The sequence below is a fragment of the Pelmatolapia mariae genome, linkage group LG17 (genome assembly GCF_036321145.2).
Source record: "Pelmatolapia mariae isolate MD_Pm_ZW linkage group LG17, Pm_UMD_F_2, whole genome shotgun sequence".
Taxonomy (NCBI): domain Eukaryota; kingdom Metazoa; phylum Chordata; class Actinopteri; order Cichliformes; family Cichlidae; genus Pelmatolapia; species Pelmatolapia mariae.
Window position 1 is genome coordinate 4,799,171 of NC_086242.1, and position 21,170 is coordinate 4,820,340.

The 21,170-nt window shown below is 39.7% G+C and overlaps 1 protein-coding gene across 1 annotated transcript in view; it reads left to right on the forward strand.

Annotated features, from left to right (window-relative positions):
- Positions 1 to 21,170, forward strand: part of LOC134647131 (copine-8) — a 105,684-nt gene that overhangs the window by 69,314 nt on the left and 15,200 nt on the right. Inside the window, exons 11-16 of the mRNA XM_063501323.1 lie at positions 1,782 to 1,857; positions 5,395 to 5,448; positions 5,547 to 5,608; positions 17,437 to 17,483; positions 18,198 to 18,379; positions 20,483 to 20,610. Coding sequence (XP_063357393.1) covers positions 1,782 to 1,857; positions 5,395 to 5,448; positions 5,547 to 5,608; positions 17,437 to 17,483; positions 18,198 to 18,379; positions 20,483 to 20,610 — 549 coding nt within the window. The remainder of the gene's footprint in view (positions 1 to 1,781; positions 1,858 to 5,394; positions 5,449 to 5,546; positions 5,609 to 17,436; positions 17,484 to 18,197; positions 18,380 to 20,482; positions 20,611 to 21,170) is intronic.

A 21,170-nucleotide genomic window follows, 5' to 3' on the forward strand; every position in this document is an offset into this window, starting at 1 on the left:
AATAGCAACAGGTCTGCAGCCACTCGCAGCCAGTTGCTATTTTCAAAGTGGCTATTGCGATAAAATGGCAATAAGTTGGAGTCAGTCTGCTATCTTTTGCTTTCTGTTAATTATTGTTGTTAATTATTTGCAAACATTTGCCAGTCGGTCTGAGAGTGACTGCAGACAGTCTAAGTTGGATGTCCCTAATGTTAAGATGAGTTATAAACACATTTCCACCTCCATATACTCGTTATGAGAGGGGAAAATTATGGTGGCCCTGAGAGGCCAAACGGACTGCAACTTAAAACACTAGCAATAAGAAAAACGCTGCAAAAGCCCACAAAACACAACGGAAATAGGAAAAAACACATTTCCAAAAGCACAAGGGAAGTGTTTCTGGGGAGACAATAACCCGACGGACCAGTTGCAGGAACCAAAATATGCTAAGACTTGTGCTGGGAGACACTTACAAGAAGTGGAGGATCTATCGGTTTTGTGAGGAAAGAAAAGATGAAAGGTAAGTGTGTTAGCCTAACTATTAGCCTAAAAATCCGTCATCAGTATTATATGAATCATGATAAAACACGCCTACCATATTTTGGTTCCTGCAACTGGTCCGTCGGGTTATTGTCTCCCCAGAAACACTTCCCTTGTGTTTTTTCCTATTTCCGTTGTGCTTTGTGTGCTTTTGCAGCATTTTTCTTATTGCTGGTGTTTTCTTAAGTTGCAGTCCGTTTGGCCTCTCAGGGCCACTGTAGAAAATAGCTATAGAGACCAAAACTTTTTGATTCCTTCTCAAGCTGCAAGCTTGTTTATTTCTCCTGTTAAGCTGAGCATTTTAATATGGTCGTCTAAGGTGATTAACTGGGCTCAGATTAGCTTAATTGGTGTAAAGATGGGCTACAAATCAATATCTAATAAGATGTTCTGCACAAGCAGTTGATCAGGAACAAGACAGAAAAGATCAAAGTAATAACTGTTAAAGTTATTACTTTTACTTTTACATTTTTACATTTTTCAGGACAGTTTTCCAGAACTGCTGAGTGTGACTGTAAGGCTTGCAGGGCTTATTGTACAGATATTAATCTGATATGCGCTGATAACCTCAGTGCTAGTAATCACCGATAAACAGACAGCAGTGCCTCTCCTTATTACTTCGTGTCTTGATTGCATTAACATTCAACATGTCAGCTTCCTGCACCCAGTTAATCCCTAAGTCACACATAATTAACAGAGTCTATGTTTTCAGTAGGTAAGAAAGCTGAGTACACGATCGTCAGCGATTGACTGCTTAATGATGAGTCTGGATTCTGGCTGCTGGCATTCAGACAGAAAGAAAACGCAGCGACATTTGTCAAGCTGTAGTTTAACAGGGAGTTATTTCTCTATTCTTTGTACTTTGGAATCTATTCAGTGTGACTCCTAATCTGAGCCATAGTGTATCTTTTTTCAGTGGGGAAGAAATGCTGGCAGTGATTTTTGTCCATGAAAGTGTTTTAATCCTGCTTTAATCCTCCGTAACAACAAACCTCCTAATTGTTGCTCTGAGGTGTATATGATGTTGTTTTTTTTCTGGGATTCTTATCATTTCATATTGATTTTAAAACTTAAAACACAAAATGGAATCTTGTTAAATCACAAAATAACAACTTGTTAATTAACTTCTTCTTTTTTAGGTTTTTGGCATTTTAATGATCCCTGGATTAGAAACTAGAAAAATTACATTAAATTTAAATGACAAGATTGAAGTTTTTCTCAAGCTCTTTCTTTTCTCCTTTCTTCTTCATTTCTGTTTGTAGTCATGACTTTATTGGAGAATTTAGCACCAGCTACAGAGAACTGTCCAGAGGACAGAGCCAGTTCAACGTCTATGAGGTGAGTGTTTCCTGCATGTATAGGAATGTTAGTGTATTTAAATTCAAAGCTGAAGCTCCTATGAAGACCAGTGTACAGGTTTTACAGTGTTCACTCCTTGTTTTCTGTTTTTTTGTCCGGTACCTTTCTGCTGAAGTATTTAACCTGTGTGTGATGTCATGATACCGAAAATGTAGTTAGTTCCAATCCAAGGAGATTTACAGCATTCTCAATGCCCAATTTTGTACTGCAATAAAATACACTTAAACTCCTTTATCAGAAGCATTTGAACTTTAAATAATGTAAACAGTAAATAAGAGCAACAACTGTACAGAGCAGAAAGTGTCAACGTCATATTTTGGTAACAGGAATGGCTACCAAGTATCCTTCTAATGGTTCTACAGGATATAACATTAGTTACACTATGTTAGCTTAAGCATTTATATAATCTTAGCCATTACTAAAATTTTTGTCTAGTGAACGTGAATGATTTCACAATAATAATGCCAGCTGTCTCAAACACAGGATAGTACTTTGAATGTTAACCTCCTGAGACCTGAACTCTTTCATGTCATGCATTTTTAATTTCTCTTTGCTATTTGGGCTGATTGGGACCTGATGAATGTAAAAACAAAGAATTATCTTTTTACCTGATTTTGCTCTACAAGGGCCTGATATCCACATATGAGGACATTCGTTTTAAATTTTGATAGAACAGTGGCAGTATAATGCCCTCGTAAGTGGATATCAGGCCCTTGTAGAGCAAAATTTTGTGTTGTGGCCTAGACAAGCTAATAGCCTACACCTAAACAAGGTAACCTCTGACCATAATTTACTGTTGGATGCTGCCAAACACAAAAGTTTCTATTACAACTGCAGCCTTTCATCCTGAATAATACTGAGAGGCAATGCAACAGCAAATATCGAAAAATATCTTTGCAATAAAATGGGAGGATTGAGATTGTTTGGTACTCACATAGAAAGTACTGAACCATATGACCACATATATTATGTAGAGAAATAATTGGGGAAATTACTTGCTTGAAAAATTTGAAAAGTGTAAATAATAATAATAAAATAATAATATCTCCTGACAGAGTGAACCAAAACTAAGCCGAAACTCCTTTCCATTCTGCCTGGCTGTCTGTGACACACACACACACACACACACACAAAATCTCTGACAGTTATGACGGATCGCTGGCTTGTCTTCTCCCAGGAAGAGTCAACATTTCTTGATTAACAGGGCGCCACACAGAGAGGAACGCACACAGGGGAGTGTCATTTTAAACAGCTGCTGTTTGCCTAATAGTCCTCAGATGTGCGCACACACACACAAGTCATTTTGGGATTTCTGGCCTTTTTCGTGACACTGCTTAATCCTCGACTTGCAGCAAGCGAGACAAAGACTTTGCAGTGTTAAATGCATTTTGTTCGTGTGTCTGTGTGTGTGTTTGTGTCACAATCACATTTCAATTCACCTCCAGAGCCAAATGCGTCCTTGCGGGTACCAGTCCAAAGTGAACCAAGGAGAAATGCATAAATCCACACATTTGTATGTTGTTTCCCCGAGGCCTTCTGTCTTCCTGTTTAACCTTGGCACAGCTAAATTAGACCATAAAGCTCAGATTTAATATCCACTGTTTGGCATTCAAAAGGAGTTCAGGTTGTGTCTGGTCCCCTCATCACACAAGTCTTTGAACTCAGCTGAAAAGTGTTTCTTTCTTTTTTTTAAAATTCTTCTTTATGAAAAGCTTCTTCTTAAAAAGTAAGTAAAGCTGGTTCAGCTTCATCGAAAATATGTTTATTGTAAGAAGGATATCTGTGAAATGACTGTGCTCAGTGGCTTTGTGGGTTAGGAGCACTGTTCAAAGGCAATGGTCCTAGCATGGTAGCTGCTGGTTTAGGGAAGGAAGTAGCTGAGGACCGATGAAGGGAATATGAAGTATACTGCAAAGTCACCTCAGCTATCACACATTATCCCCATAAACTGAAGCATTTAGGGCCAAGCATGCTTTAATTTTACAGAATGTAATTCGGATTACACTTAAGGATGTTGTTATGTTTGCATATAAAGTGAAGACATCTCCCTTGACCTTTGTGTAAGTCACATGCAGTAGACTATTGAGTATTTTTATGAGCAGTTTGTCATATTTGAGGAAGCTTGTTGCTCGTAGGAATGCATCAGAAGAGAATTATCAGCCCCTTTATTTCCCAAAACTCTGTTGAGATGGTTTAACAGCATTTTTGGCTGTGACACTAAATTATTTTTGGAGAAGAAACTCTAAAAGTCCATTGCATGTTACTTTCACAGGAGGAGATGGTGCACAGATGAAGTTAAAAATAATATTTAAAAAATAGCTGCTGAGTATAATGGAGCTCTTACCAGATTTAGCAACTGAAGAGCCGGATAATTCCACCAGGAGTTGGCGAGAAGTTATTATGCCTACTTTTATCAGAGGGCTGGAAACATTATTTTAAAGTAATGTTAACATTTCTCTGTATCTGCTACTGTTTGCTTACAAGGTGTAACCATTAAAGCTTGACTGATTTAGTAGTTGGATGATATTGGCTGTTTGCTGATCTATTGGTATCTGTGGCGGGGGGGCGTGGTGTGCTGCCTGGCTGCAGGAGAGGCGGACGCACCTGAGTGGCAATCACGCCTCGCCAGCTTAAAACAGATGAATTGGTTCCTGTTGTTGTTATTGGTGTTTGTGTGTGGCGGCTGAAAAACTGCAGCCGTGTGTAGGATCCAGCAACCAGTAATAAATTATGCTGAAAAGTGTTGAGATGTGGTCGAATCTGTTATGGGTTTGTTACAGTATCACATTTATAAAGGACAGTAAATCAAAATGATAGTATCTGATTTTAAATCACCAGTTGGAGATTAAGTATCGGAATTCCAGGAGCGGGACCACGTCTCCAAACACGCTCCTTCCGGTTCTCATCTATATAGGTTCCCCCAGTCCTACAAGCTGTTTATTCTCGTTTACGTGCCCCACCCTCCCTCCCGTTTTTTATTCTTTAACTTCTTTACTTCTATTTCGTACATGGGGATCTGCCAGGCCCGGGAGCCGCCACCAGTCCCCTTTGAGGCCTTCCCCGAACCGCAGCTCAATTCATGTTTAAGCCATTCACCTTTATCTACTAAAACGCTGTTAAATATAAATGGGACGTGAGCCCAGCTAGTGAAATATTTTTGGGGTTTTTTTCTGGCTTTATTACTCATATACAGTGAAGATTGACAGGAAAGTGGAGGGAAAGACATGCGGCAAAGGGCCGGCCTCGAACCCAGGCCGGCTGCTCTCAGCTATGTGGCATTTGGTCGCCTTCTCATCCAAAACTGACGCCTAAATCACCAAATATTGTTATCTATCTAAAAAAATCCTATATCAGTCTGGCACTAGACAATATGACAGTTTTGTGTTTTTTTTTTAAAAAAAAGCAAAAATACTTAAAACACGTTACCATTTCTAAACTTATAAACTACACTCAAATTAAGGGATGGATTTACAAAGTATATTTGAAGTTAATGGAGAAAATGTGCTCTTTCTTTAGGTGGTAAATCCAAAGAAGAAAGGAAAGAAGAAAAAATACCTCAACTCTGGAACAGTAAGGAATGATTTCTTCAGATTCTTATTGTGTCAGACTGAATAACTTTGTTACATCATCGACAGCGCTTGGGCTGACTGAGGTGTTATCACCTACAGGTAACCCTCCTGTCATTCCTGGTGGACACTGAAGTCACCTTCCTGGACTACATCAAAGGAGGGTAGGTCAATGACTATGCAATCACCGAGCCCACGCTGAGAGGCGGGTTTTGCAGTCTTTTAATGAGAATTGACATGCTGGGTGTGCTCGTCGCTGCTAGGATAACGGCCCCATCACTGCTCAGTGTCTGCAATGTGCCAAAGATAATGATCCCTCAGTGTGAGTGAATCAGATGGAAAAAAAAGTGCATTTGCATGTGAGAGGAAGAAAGTGAAAGGTGGAGAGGGAGAGACTGACAGATGGGCTGACCTGAAGTCAAGTACACAGAGTTCAGGCTCTGAAGTGCACGCGTGTGTGTCCTTGTGTGTAATCTTGTATTGTGTTTCGGCACTTGCCTGAGCCCCGTGCCATCGTGTGTGCTCGTTTGTGTGTCTCTGTGCATGTGCTTGTGTATGTATGTTGCTCAGGAGGGTTGACCGCGTGCACCCAGGCGTGATGGAAATGCTCGCCCACACACTCTGCTTTCATTAGACTCACAGACAAGAGGACATTAGACACAGACATTAGATTCACTGTCAATGGAGAGAAAAGTGTGTGTGTGTGTGCAAAGTTCCGTGTATTCCTCTTTTCCTGCTGCCCTTGGAATTCTGGGAGGTTCTTTTGGGTGGGTGGGGAAACAAATAGATTTTTTCCCTTCTGCACAAAACTCTATAATGTATTTTCAACTACAGTACAACTAGTAGCAACTCCCCAAAAACCCTGATTACATTAAAATCTTCATTCTCATTAAAACTTCAGAAATCTTTAATCAAAGTTTAAAGTAGCCCAATTAGACTTTAATGTTCAAAAATGTAAAACTTTTACTGCAGCGCCTCTTTTCTGCCTCTTTTGCCCTCCACGAGCCGTCAGCTGCTAACAGAAAGCTTAAGACATTTTGTCCCTACCATTTGTAGAAGGATCATTTTACATATAAATATAGCTGAAATCACAGCAGAGCCATTTGCCTAAACTTAATGAATGGTGATTTCTTTCTCAGACGTCATCGCTGTTATAACATTAGTATTTTAGCTGAGCAGAGTAGCAAAAAGGGTTGAAAAAGGGCTTCAAAGTGACAGCTGGCTTATATTAGTCCTAATGGCTGTGTTTGTGTCACTGCTTCATGGTCATTTCATCTGACATGGAAACAGAAAAATATGGAAATAAGAGCACTTTTATTGGGAACTCAAGTGTATTAAAATTTAGTACATGTGAGCATAAGGGAGTGGGAGAGAAGCAAACATAGGGTAATGTAATCTGTATGGGCCAAATACTGAATATAAAGGAAGTTTACTATTGTTTTGGGGACATTGCTATCACAATAAAAGCCAGTTTTTCTATACAGGTATGCTTTGATTGCATTGGTAGTGTGTTTGGGATCATTGTGATGCTGAAAAATGAAGTTGTTGCCAATCAGAAGCTACCAAGATGGTATTGTATGGTGGATCAAAATCTGATGGTACTTTCTTGTGTTTATAATTCCATCAATCCTCATAAGATCCCCAAACCTTGACATAGCCTTCACTGTGTTTACCAGATGACTGTCTGATGGCTTTCTCCCTGTTTTCTTTCCCAAAAAATGCTTCCTGACAGTTACTCTTCCACTGAGATCATTTCCAGTGAGGCCTCAGTGAACAGTAGATCAGTTGACTTGGTGGATTTCTTTCCTATTTCTTAAGGGCATAAATTTAATATATTAACCATCTGTTGGTAGTTTTTTTTTTTTTTTTAGATCTGTCACTTCTTCCTTGTCCAGTTTCTTAAAAACTTTTTGAATTCAAAATGGGTTCTTTGCTACGACTCTAAACTAATTGCAAATTAGTGGACAAAACACTGGATTGTGCCTTGAGCTACTCTCTTTTTTATGCTTAAATGATTCATAAGTCAGTGTAAAGTGGCTTAACAAAGGGGAAAAAATGGTCAGGTACAAAGACTAGATGGACAATTAGCACAAAAAAGCAGCCAATGTCCAAAGAGAAACCTTTTCCCTAAGGGACACATTTAGCTTACTTTAAAGCAGCCACACTCAAGGGTAACAATAGATGACATTTCTACAGTTGCATATTTAAAAGCATCACCATTGCATTTTTCATTCCCTCCTTTATCGATTCGTCCTTGTTTTTGTTTTCTGACAATAAAACTTAGCTGCTTTAGTTCACTCTCACTATTCTCACGCCATCAGTTAAAGTAACGCTGAACTCATTGAAGCTGCCTGTCTGGTGCTGCAGTAAATAGCAGACGGACTAGCTGGTGGTGGTGGTGGTTGGGTATTTATCTGCTAAAAAGTCATCTTTTACTACTAACTTGGGAAAATACTGGAATGTTGCAAGACCTCATTTTTGTTCTCGTCGCGAGACTACTTTCAGACTGGATGCATGTTTAAGTTCATTGTTATACTGCATGAATACATGTTTGACTGGTATGAATCCTCCCTGATTGTATTGTGGTTTGATGACCTTCTAATGAAATAATCCCAACCATAAACATCTGGCCATTCAGATCCTCTGTGGTGCCTGCTTTTCACATTTTTTTGTCTTCAACCCCTCTAGCAGCTCCCCCCCTTTAAACTCCACAAGGAAATAGCTGTCAGTGTCAATTTCTTAGTTTTTACAACAGACATATTCACAGTTATTAAACGGTAACTTTTGCTTTCATTTGAATTACGGCTTCTTTCGTATGCCTTGTTGCCTGAGAGTTCCCCCCGGGTCCATTCGCAGACAGGAAACCAAGCTGTGTGGGGAAAGAAAGAATCAAAATGTTCTTGTAAATAAAATGGACTTTTAGCCATTTTAGTCTTAAGGGATTTTTTTGTGTTGGTGTTATTAGAAAGGTTTTTGTCTACCACAATTTACACTCTGCTGTGAGAGACGCAGCTTCTGGGAAAAGCCAATAAATTGAAACTCAACTGACCCGAGTTGATTTTTGATCTGTTTCTTCGGAGCATCAACAGCCCTGATTCCAGGCAAATCATTCTTTTACTCTAATAAGCTCTCTTATAAAAATAACACATAAAATGCCATCAAGATAATAAAATTAGCCAGTCACAGTGATTACTAACACACATCACAGCCAAGTACAGAATCCTTGTTTTGTTGTGCCAGTCCATTCCCGTTAGCCACCTCTCTATTTTCAGGTCTGATTTCTTTTAGTCTTCTGCAGTCTGCAAGATATTACATGATGGCAGGTTTAGATTTATTTATTTATGTGCAAACAACAAAAGTCTGCTTGTTTTTACTGCACTACAAAACTACATTTAAAAAGCACAAAGAAAGAAAAGGAATTTTCAGAAAATGCAGTGATATTCCCTTAGGAATACCAAGAGTGAGCTGGGGGTGGTTTGTGCTCTCTGAGTGCTTCTTGTTTCAATCCTCAGTTTGGCATTTCCGGATCTGATTTTACCCAATTCTGCTGTTAATTTCTGAATCATGCCAAAGCCAAAAGAACCTTAAGTAAGTGCTCTTCGTTTCTCTTTTTATGTTTTATTGTTAAAAGTTCTGAAGTTGGATACATTTTAGACTCTTTGCCTCCTCTCAGTTTTACGTCAATCCCTCTGTGTCTAAATTTATTCAGAATTGGACCGCTCCTGTGCTGTCTAATCCCTCAGCATTATTCAGACCTCTCTTTTTCATCCTCCTCTCTTAGCCACTGGGCCATGGTCATTTGATTCTCATGCTTTACATATCAGACTTAATTCTGATGTCATCCTCTCTGTACCTCAAGCCTTAAGGACCCTGAGGTGCTCTTAGCTTCTAGCCAATCTCAGGCTCTAATAACTTCCTATACCAAGTCTCGGGCTCTCGTACCTCTCACTATCCGATGTCAGATCTTCGCATCTCTCACCATCTCGTCTTCAATGGCCCTGAGCAAATCACAGACTCTCGTTTCCCTCTTTTTGACTTTCAATAATCTTTTAGCCAATCTCAGTCTTTCAAAGCTCTCCACATCCAATTTTAGGCCTTCACATTTCCCCAGTTGCATGCTCTCGTACCTCTCCGTCTAGCCTGTTAAGGCACTGAGCCAATCATAGCACCTTATTTCCTTTTTTTTTCTTCTGGCTTTCGGCAATGTATAGCCAATCACAAGCTCTCATATATCCCATACACTCTCTGACAGCCTCTAGCCAATCAGGCTTTCATTTCTCCCTTTCCTTGTGAATGGGCTGCTAGTCTTTATCCCAAACTTCCTTCTTCTCTTTTCTAGATTCACCTTCTTCTTTATTTTTACATGCTCTTGTTTGCATCATTTCCCCAAGTTCAGTGTGTGCTATGTAGCTTTGTTATCATATGAGCTGAAACTTCTTTGCCATGGAAAAAGGGTCCTGTCATGGATCCATTCCCTCCATCCGGGACTACCCCGCGGGATTTTGCTTACTCCTGTTTCTGCAGTAAAATTAGGGGTTTTTTCTTCTGTATAATGTTTATTCATTAACTTTTTAATTAGCTGGCTATAATACGCTATACTGACTCAATGCTGCAAAATCTGACCAGTTTAGACATTTGTTTTTGGTCAGTTTGTGAAATTTTTGGCAGTTTGTGGAATATTATTTGCACAATTAGAGTTTCCACACAAATTGTGATGCATTAACAGATTCTAACAGATGCCTAATTATATTTGGTAAGTCTTTCTCTATATATTTTTTTCTTCTCTGCATTAAAAAGAATCCTCTTGACTCTGATCCTCACACTCTTATTTTGAAAGTTCAGTTGCTGCTAACCAGGTGGCTCCACCCCTTACCATAACCTGTTTCCACACCGGCTGACTTGGATCTGAAAATAGATCTATTGTCCTCGGTTTTATTCAGCTGCTAATTCAGAGACGATATTGTCCCGCAGCCAGAGGGACTTCAACTCTGTCATCTTGGACTGCAGCTGTGCAGCTGGCACTGTCTTCTGCTCCAGAGATCCACCGCAAGCTTTTGGGGGTCACACTACCCAGAACCTGCTCCATGCAGTAATTCATGTACCAAGCAGAGCAGAAGAAAGAGTGCCAGCTGCAGTGCAAAGCAGTGGATTTCCAGTCTGTCTGTCTGAAAGGCAGCTGAGTTTATTGGTGTATGCGTTAAATTTAAAAGTACAGTTTAATTGCTTTAAGCAAGCTTGTGGCTTTTTTGGTTCATACATATGCATTCTCCACCCCAAAAGACATCTAAATTGCATTGGCATCAACAGACACCACTCTGCATTTAACCTTTGGTTATTGTCAACCGATCACAGCACAAGCCAAAGGTCTCTTAGTGTTAAAATGCACCAGACTACCATGTTTTTTATTGTTTTTTCCTTCCTGCTGTCGCAAGGGCTTGCTCATAGGATCAACTGATATTTGGGGTTTTTTTGTCTATTATTGTCTGATTTTTACCTTATAATATGAAGTGCTTCAACAACATGACCTTGCTGAAGTGATAGAGTTGGTACAATTCCAAACCTTTGATAGAAGCCAGCAAGTGTAATTGAACTTTTTAATACATTTGAAGACTGTACGTGCCCACAACACTTAGAATTCTTCTGTACAAACCATATGCACAACTGAGTTCTGGTTACAGTCACATGTGGAAATGATTATTCAGAAGTAGTAAGTATAATCCCTGTATTTCTCATATTTGTGTAACGGGAGACAGTTTAGTCATATTTGAATGCTGGGCGGACGAGATCCATATTAGATGCACATACCGCATGTTTACTTGCTTTGTCGCTAAACCGCTAATGGAGAAATCGCATCATCAAGTCTCCCTACAAACAAGACCGTGTTCCCAGCAGCACCGCAAGTCAGAGAGCACTTTGAAACTTGGCAGTGCTTTGGGAGCATGAGCTGGATGCTCTTACACGCTTGTGTGGCTAAATTAAGTGCCAAGTGCTGTCTCACTGTTTGAAACCTAAATGGACTGTAATGGTCCAGTTGCACTTACTCCAGTTGCATAATGGGCAGACCAGGTCTTTGTGGACAGACACACACTCAAGCATGCACACTCAAACATAAAAATGTAAACACACCCATGTGTGCAAGCGCAGGACACACAGCTAGTTTCTCGCACATTTCCTAGAAATCCTTTGTGTGTCTCGGGCTGGATCGACTGGCTACAGAGGAATTTCTTCATCTGGTTTTCCCGTATCTCGCCTCAGTCCTCCCTCCGTCTCTATTCCCACTGCTCTCATCTTCTGATTGATAGCTCTTTTTTTGCAGCTTCATCCCAATCAGCTAATTGTTCATTTGGACCTAATTAGGAACTTGATCTGCTGGCAACATTAGCATAAATGACTGATTTTCTTTTTGGGGAGGGAAAGCTTCAACTCATTCCAGAGCACTGCTGCTCTCAGTCTTTTCCTCATCCTTTTGATAAAGCATTAGTGCCACCCATGAATTTCAACAAAGAGGCCTCTCTTTGTGACCACAAAGATAAAATGATGAATTGTTGGCTGTATCTTTCATTTTGAGTTGTGTCTTTGAAAGCATCCCTGTCACTCATAGTGACAGATATTGTTTCCCCTTGTTTTGGTTTGTGAGTTGCACATTGAAACCAGAATAGAAGCAGGAGGGGGCTCTGCTTGAGAGGTTATCATTAGGTAGAAGAGCAGACATCAAGACAAAGATTGGTATTAAAAACCCTTGAAAGGGATGCCAACATTTGACTTTTGGGCGATGCACCTTGCAGATGAACAAGTACAATATGCTTGCCAATAGCTGTGTTTGGCTAATTTAACAGATTTAATGCAAGTATGGGTTGTTTATCTCTGTTCTCATCTCACTCGCTTTACCTCTTTTCCTCTCCTCTAGCCAGATGGATACTGTCCAACCAGCAACATCTGTTTGCATATCATCAGGAGAAGTCACATCACACAACCTCTGATGCTGTTTTTAGGCCACTCAGTGCACTCATGCATACATGGTTCCCACTGGCATTTGGGTATTACAGGAAAGTAGTCTTTCTGTGGACATTTTTTTTAAATGTTGGAACATTCTCACTTTTAGATAAAAAAGTTCCAGTAACTGTATGACTTTCCTCAACTTTATAAGTTTTTCTGGGTTTTAAAAAGAAACGCTAATGAGCGTTGGTGGCTTTTAGCCCCGTAGCTGCCAGAATTTAAGCGTGGTTTGCAGTGCTGCTGGCTGCAGTCTGTGCTGAATCTGCAATGAGTGAGCGTACATTACTGCGTACATCTCACTATTGTTTCACTTGTGTTTGCTAGTGTCAGACTTCTAAATGCATCTCAGCCTTTGCAGCCACATTCCTGCATTTCCTGCCGTGTTGCTACCATGAGTGGATCAAGGACATAGTTTGACACCCTCGGCAGGACTGTGTTTTGACCCTTAAAGGTTCTAAATTATTATTGTTTGTAGTGGGTGGGTGTGTTATGTACTGTATAATGTTGTATTGTTAATAGAGACGGGACATGTTATTTCTTTCCTTCGTGAAGCGTGGTGTCATTTTAGGTCACTGTAAGTAAAATATGGTTTAGAGTAGGTGTGTCATAATGAATAAACATTTCTATGGAGTGAGTGTTTACACATCCCAGCGTCCACAGAAAAGCTTGTTAAGTTAACTGTTAATTATGTGTGTGGTTGTGATGGATCAATTACCTGTTCAGGTGTGCCCCGCCTCTTGCCCTTTACACAGCTGGGACAGGCTCCAGCCCTGTGACTTTGCACTGGAGAAGGACTTAAAAAAAACTAATAGATGGTCTGAAACTCTCCAGTTAACAGTTTGGTAGATAGCTATGATATGCTAATCACATACAGCTATTGTATTATTATTGTAAGCTGACCCTTGCTGACTCCTGCAGTGGGGATTTTTTTTTTAAATAGACCTTTTAATGTAAAGATATACTGTCATGCATCTTGTTAGTCCACTGTTATTCTGTTTACACATAAAACAGCTTAAAAATGAACAAAGACATTAATAAAGGAATCAAGAACAAAGGAAAATGTAATTACTTTAAGCCTTTTTACTTGTTTAGCTCTCTAATGCAGCTTTGATGTTTCCAATCTACAAGTAACTTTGTCAGTGCATCATTGTTATGTTCTCCAAGAGCCTTAATTCTTTGGTTAATCTTTACGTTGTCTTGTGACCAAGTACAATTTCTACAGGCTTGCTTCAGTGGCAGTTAGGTTCATTTCTGTTGGTTTTAGCCACCGTTTGTTGTCCGAGTCACTACAACATTTGTCCAATTTTATCTGCCTTTCCGTCGCTTATTTAGTGTTCTTCTTCAGTTGGATTCAGGGCAGACTGGAGGCCACATTGACCTGCTATACTCTCATGTGATATAAAGTGGAACTACACAAAAGCCAGCACCTTAGAAATAAAGTTTCACGGCAACCTTAACAATAAAAAAAAGACAAAAACGTAACATTTTCGGACATTTTGTCATAGGAGTTGTCTCTTGTTATCATTTTTAAAGGCTGAAAAACATAATTTACAGCGAGCACCTTGAATGTCTTTAGTAGAGGAAAAGCAGTCTTCTTTCAGTCTGTTAGGAATCTTATTTAAATGTTAAGCGCGACACCCTCATTAGCTCCCCCTGCTGTGCGCTGTTTTGTCACATTTGTTTCTAGTTCCGTCATTGTGGGAAAGATCACTGACGGACAGAAAACCAGTTGGTAAAGAGGCATTCCTCCTTTACCCTGAATGCTGCTGACATACTACATATCTTATAGCCATAGCTATTACTTGTTGAACTCTAACAGAACATCGTGTCCAAAGAAGAAACCGTTGCATTGTTGTCACAGGATGACAGGATAAACAAAGGGTTTTAGTGATTTAACCTGTTACATTATAAATTAAACAACAAATACATTAAAAAAAACAAAAAATGTTTTTGTAATTTTCAGTCAGTACATTATTCGTTGGCTAAAAAAACATGCTTAAGACTTTAATATGGAAAATTCCTTTATTTTAAAACAATACATTGTATCTTATTTTTATTTATTTTTTTTACTGTGCATGGGTAACACCCACAACCCACTGCTGTGCCAATACTGCTGAATAAATATTCCCAGATGTTTGTCAGGTGTATTTGTTCATACTGTACTGTCCATCTGCTGTGCGTAGCTGTGTACACGTCATTAATATTAAATAATGCATTGACTGAAACAAAAAACAACAAAGCACTATCCCTGAATATTGCCTCACCTCACCTTTCCACATCCCACCTGTAGTGCGCAAAAAGAGAAAATACAAAAAGTAAACATGCACCCCTGTAACAATTACATCAATAAAATTGTGCAATTATCACAAAGTCAGACTGAACAAATACAACAGGGGATCTTTGTTCTCTTCTGCTTTAGCAAGTAAACCCAAAAGTAAGACGTCTGCTGAAGTTTTGGGGGAATCTGACAAGAGGTGGGCATGTAGACTGCCCAATAAAAATAAATAAATAATGACTTGATAAAGCTGCTAACAGCCTCGAAAAGGTTAAGGGAAGTGTGAATGATAAGGTTTAGTTTATAAGACAGGCTAAGCTCACAGCTCTTCTCCCTGTGCTGAAACTCAGTGATGTGATGTTGTGGTGAAGACCACTGCCTGTGAAAATCCCTTATCATGACTGCCAGAAAATCTTGTTTTTCAACCTGTTCTGTAGCAGTGCTCTGCTGCAGATCTCCATTTGCTTGCTTTCAGTGCAAAAATGGCTGATAACTGCAGTTGGAAATATTCTACTAGTTATATCATTTATTTATTGCAGTTGCTGTGTGCTGATTTTTGGCACAAAGAAAAAGGGCCTATTTATGAAGTGTGTGTGTTTAAAACTATTTGTGTGTCGACTGACACTGACAGACAGAATGTAAGTCTAGACCAAGAAATATACCATGGAAACCAGCATGTTGCCTAACAACCTTCATGTCTTCATATTTAGATTTATAACTTTAGACTGCAATCCAGAAATATCATCAAAAGCCAGTTAAACCGTAGTCTTGCTCAGATTTGTGTCTGGTTAATAGATGCTGAGCATGAAGCACAATTTCCACTTAAATCAGAAACTCTGACGTCATTCGTATCCTGCTATTAACTGTAGATTTTGCAACCCAGCAGCACAAAATAATCCCAGTCAAACTGTGGAGGTTTGATAATGCTAATCAATGAGAGTGACTCAACAATTGCAACTCACTTCTGAAAAGGACTCAGCCAATATTCCCCATTTTGGAGCTTCTGATGTTGTCCCTGCTTTTGTTGTTATTTTCTTGGCAGCTTTAAAATTGCACATCATAGTTCTGACTCATCTGATGCAACAATGGCATTGTTGTTTTCTTCCGCTAATGTTTCACCGAGATGTGTTAAACTGGGGATTGCATTCCTCCTTTTCTGCCATTCCCTTTTTGTTATTTATTATTACCGGTTGCCTGTTTACTGGGACAAAACTTGACTTCCTCTTTCAGATTTTTGTGACACAGAGTGAAATAAGGTGGGCAGTAAAGAGAGAAAACATAATTTAAGCTGGTGGTCTGGTGCTTTGCCTTTAGGAGGCACTGCCTTCCTGTACTTGCATCAGAAAAAAGGCACTTTTTCCTTGATATTCCTACTAATTTGGGTTAAATATAGTATAAATATTACACGTCAAAAACTAGTTATCAATACACAGTGAAGGCACTTGAGTAAACCACCTCATCTTGTTATACTACTCAGCTACATGTGATTTGCAGCTACTTTGCTGGACTATGTTACTACATAGTTTCTACAATGCTCCAAATATCGATTTCATTCTGTAAAACTTCATGTTAGACATTTTGTACTGATATATCTGTGATAAGCTAATATTGGGCATTCATGCTAGGTTTGACCTGCAGCAGTTAAAAATGTATACAGTAAGAAACAGTCCTTAAAAAGTTGAATGCTTCTTGAAAAACAGGACTAAGAGTTAAAGTCATCATGATAGGCTCACAGCACAGAAGTGTGAAGCAGGTAAGCAAATGACGGACTTACCATCATTTCAATCTTTCATGCTAGCAGTGTGACACTTAGCATTAGCAAGTATAACGACATATATCACAGCACACAAAGACGCAATGATTTCAATCAGCTCCATCTACAGAGTCTAATTAATAAAAGCTGACTGGCAGCGACTGATCTTTTCCCTTCGTAGAAAAATCAGAGTGAACTTGCTTTTCCAGGTAGTTTTTAAGCCCAAAGAGGGAAAATTTTGTTTTTTTCTTTGGTAATTTTTCGTTACTAAAACTTGTTTGTACACATGTCAGGGCAAGCTCCACGCCCTGCTTGTCCTGTGCTCCAAAAAGCTACAGAGCCCCCCTGCCGTGTCGGCTGATCATTAAATGTGTCATGAACTTTTTCGTCGCTCGCTCACTCTTCTTCTGCCCCCCCCCCGCGCAGCGCCAAAGATGATGAGCTGCTGGGTGCTTAAGACGTGTGTAAGGTAGACAAAGGGTCTTTTGTGTTTGTGTGTGCGGCAGCGAGGTGAGGATTGCTGTGGAAAAAACCTGTAGTGGGCCTGCAGAGCTCCTAACCACATCCTGTTCCTGCAGGTTCACAAGTTAAAAATGTTTTGATGAAGCGAGATGTGCCACTTTCTCATCCCGGGTGCCGAGGTGTGTTGTTTTTCCTGGTCTTGTTCAGTCTTCCTCCATCTTCACTGCTTCCGCATTCTCTTAGATAACAACTTCCCAGTTGTTCGCAAAACTAATCCAGCGACTTTAACTTTGAAGTAGACATTCATGATCTCTAAAGGATGAATCCTAATGTTTTTTGGTAATCCGCAGCTTTCCGACTGTTCACTGAAATATCACAGCTACTTGCTTGAGTGCCAGTATGAGGGAATTCGAAGCCTCTGAATTATGGGAGCTCTGGTGATCCAGTGCCATAATCTGGTCAGACGTTTTTAAACTATCTCTATCTCTGTGTTTTTGTCTTACAAGGACCCAGATTAACTTCACCGTGGCCATCGACTTCACAGCTTCCAATGGTGAGTCTTCTCATAAACACACATTTAGACACACAGAGTGCCCTGAATGCCTGGAGAGCATTTATTCAAATATATGCAGATGGGGGAATCAAGTGTTTCCTAATAGCCCTCTCCATCACACCTGGCGGTAACGTGCTATGATGGCCGTGATTAAAGGGCTGTGTTATCAATCTACCCTTGAGCTCAGTAGTAGCTGGACGATTGAGGCTGTTGAGCCGGTCCTATTAAATGAAATAAAAACTCTTCGACTGTAGTTGTAATAAATGTGTTAGAGGCTGAGGTGCACTTGATCTTGTCAGCCGATTACAAAACCCTCAATAGCCACCACAGTTTATTAAAAACAACCCACGTACTGATATAAAAAGTCGCATACGGATAGATAAATCAAAAAAAATAAGCAACACATTCTTGCCGCTGTAAGGTAATTAGCAGCTAATTTAACTCCATCGCTGAAGCTATCATGACTCAAGTGTTTTTCTACAAATTTACACATCATGAACCACTAGAGATTTATTGGATGGTTATTTTTGGACGGGCTCTCTGTGACAAAGAAGTGCGAAAAATCAAGAAGTGGTAAAACATCATTTACAACTTCAGGCAGCTTCTGACAATCCATGATGGCCTGGTCTGTTTTATGTGCTTGCTGGAAGGAAATCTCCAAATTTGGACTTAACTTACTTGTGATTTTGAAGATTCTGTCTCTGTCCACAACAGGTAACCCAGCCCAGCCCACCTCACTCCACTACATGAGCCCCTACCAGTTGAATGCCTACGCCATGGCTCTGAAGGCAGTCGGAGAGATAATTCAGGACTACGACAGTGATAAGATGTTCCCCGCACTTGGCTTTGGAGCCAAACTGCCACCTGATGGACGGGTGTCCCATGAGTTTGCTCTGGTAAGTAAAGGACTGAGACTTGTACCCTGCAATTAGCAGCCATTTGCAGTTAATAGAGAGTCATTTATAATAGGTGACCTATGATTAGTGTTGGAGAGAGCAAGAGAGGGAACGAGAGGAAAATTACTATTTCCCTAAAACAATTACATAAACACTTTTAAATTCATTCTATTCATTTGTATTCACACTGAACGGTTTTCACTTCACAAAGCTGAAAGGTAGATTCGTGGCTTGCCTGCATTATTCTAACGTAGTCGACAACACTGTACTGGTAAACAACCGTAGATGCTCTTTAATCTCCGGGTCCATTTGCTGCTTAGTGGTGTGTTACGTATTTATACGCTTGACAGGTACTATGGAGATTTGCATATTTGTAGCACAGCAGTTGAGGAGTTTTCCAGCTAATTGACAGGCTCAGGTTTTAATGTCAGTTCTTTTACATTGTGGAATTTAATGCAGCTCCTGTCAACAAAAACACAAAAAAATGTCTTCATTTACGAGAGTCTCAAATGTTCCCAGTCACACGGAAAAGTCAGACTTCAGCTTGGAGTTGTGGGAAATGTTCAGTTATGCTTTACATTTGAATAACTCGAGGGTCATTCTAGCCTTTGAGGGTTGCATTTATTTACTGTGACCTTTGAACCATCTGTTCTAAGGTTTTTCATACAACCAGCCAAAATGTCAAAAGCAATATCAGATATGTCTTTAGTGTATATATGGTGTAATTGACAATGAAAGTTGTTGCAACCAACAGTCTCAAAGTAAATCCCGCTGTCTTAAAGGTTCCTTGATATAAAATGGATAAACTGCAGGTCCTGACCAGTGCTGGTCAATTTACTTGAAAAAAGTAATTGGTTACTAATTACTGATTACTTCTCCAAGAAAGTAATCCTGTTACTTTACTGATCACTAATTTTCAAAGTAATTAGTTACTTTCTTACTTAGTTACTTTTTAAAAACATGATACACAACCTGAATAAAGCAATAGACCTTTCAGCCGAATTTTTTTTATGCATAATCCGTCATATAAAATTGAATCAAATGAAAAAGTCTCTTTTTAAAACTTGTAATCGTTTAACTTTATGCATCAAGCAAAAATTTTATATGCAACTGTCTCTGACTTGAAGAAATTTGTTTAACATTTAAACCTATTTTCTGCATATTCCAGCTTATAAAATAAAATAATGTTTTGTGTTGACTCTCACTCTTTCAAAAAGATGCAGGTAAAACTCAGCAAAATTAAATAAAATCAACGATTCAGCAGCACTGAGTCCTGTCGCTCTTAAATCTATTGTCACCTGTTTAGCAGGATTGGGACTGCTGGAACTTTGCCCAGTGCCACAGCGATCATGTCAGTGGGGGAATCCGGGGGTTTCTCTACGAATTTCACATTTCCGTGGCAGCGTGCTAGAAACTTGCTCAGATTCGAAGTTTAATTTTTCGCTGTAGAAAGAAGTTTTCTTCCCATACTAATGAAGGACGCTAATATTTTTTGTCACTTTTTACAGAATCAAACTCAAAGTAATGTCAGTACTTCCAAGCTTTGAACGCTGCATGGTCGTCCTCTCTCCTGCACTCCATATTGTCCATTATTGATCTACATACGTCTGTTGCTGCCACGGGCATCACACATGCTTACGTCATTGTCATGTGACACTCACAAACAAAATCACGGTTTAGTAACGCAGTAAAGCAGCATGCTTACGGGAAAGTAACAGTAATCTAATTACCTTTTTTGCAATAGTAATCCCTTACTTTACTCATTACTTGAAAAAAGTAATCAGATTACAGTAACGCAAGTAACGCGTTACTGCCCATCTCTGGTCATGACTGATGATACACTCACCTGCCACTTTGTTAGGTACACCTGGTCATGCGGATAAGCAGCCTGTTGAAGTTCAAAGTGAGCATCAGAATGAGGAAGAAAGGTGATTTTAATTACTTGTGGCATGGTTGTTGTTGCCAAACGGATGGGATTTCCCCAAACATCCATCTCTAGAGAGTACATAAATGATTCACTTGCTTCTCCTCTTCCTGTGGCCCTGCTGAATGCATCTCGAGTCAATCATGGAAGGTAATCCCCTCTTCTTCTTTCCTCTGCAGAACGGGAACCCTCAGAACCCATATTGTGCAGGGATTGATGGTGTAATGGAAGCCTACTACCAGAGTCTTAAGTCGGTTCAGCTTTATGGCCCCACTAACTTCTCTCCTGTTATCAACCATGTGGCCAGGTAATACACGTGCACCAGTGATTTTAAGTGTCTGATTTACATCTCTCGGTTTTTCTTTTCTGTACGCTGAGCGCGCTGTTTTACGCTGTCGTAATTGTCATCACTTCCTTTAAAATGAACTTCATATCATTTGAGTACGCGTGAAAGAACGGAGAGTACATTTCACTCCGACACTCAACATGTGTTCTCAGATTTTCTGTAATGAGCTCTCTGAAGCAGATGTTTGCAATGTAGCTAAGAAGAGTTAGAGTGCAGGAGAAAAACCTCGGGACACAAACAGAGAAGGTGCCTGACGGATGATTGCGTGTTTGTTTGTGTCTGTGTACCGATGAAACGTAATTTATGCTGCGGGGGAAGACGAGCAGTTGGACGATCAAGACAAAGTCCTCCAAAAGAAAAATACATTAAGAAGCTGTTCATGCAAGTATGTAATTATAGCGAGGTCTCTCGTCAGGTTGCTTTTCATATCTGGGAGATAATTTACTCACATCTTAATAGTGTACTTACACATACAAATAGAGCATAACACAGATACCTAACCAGCTTGTAATGAGTTCAGT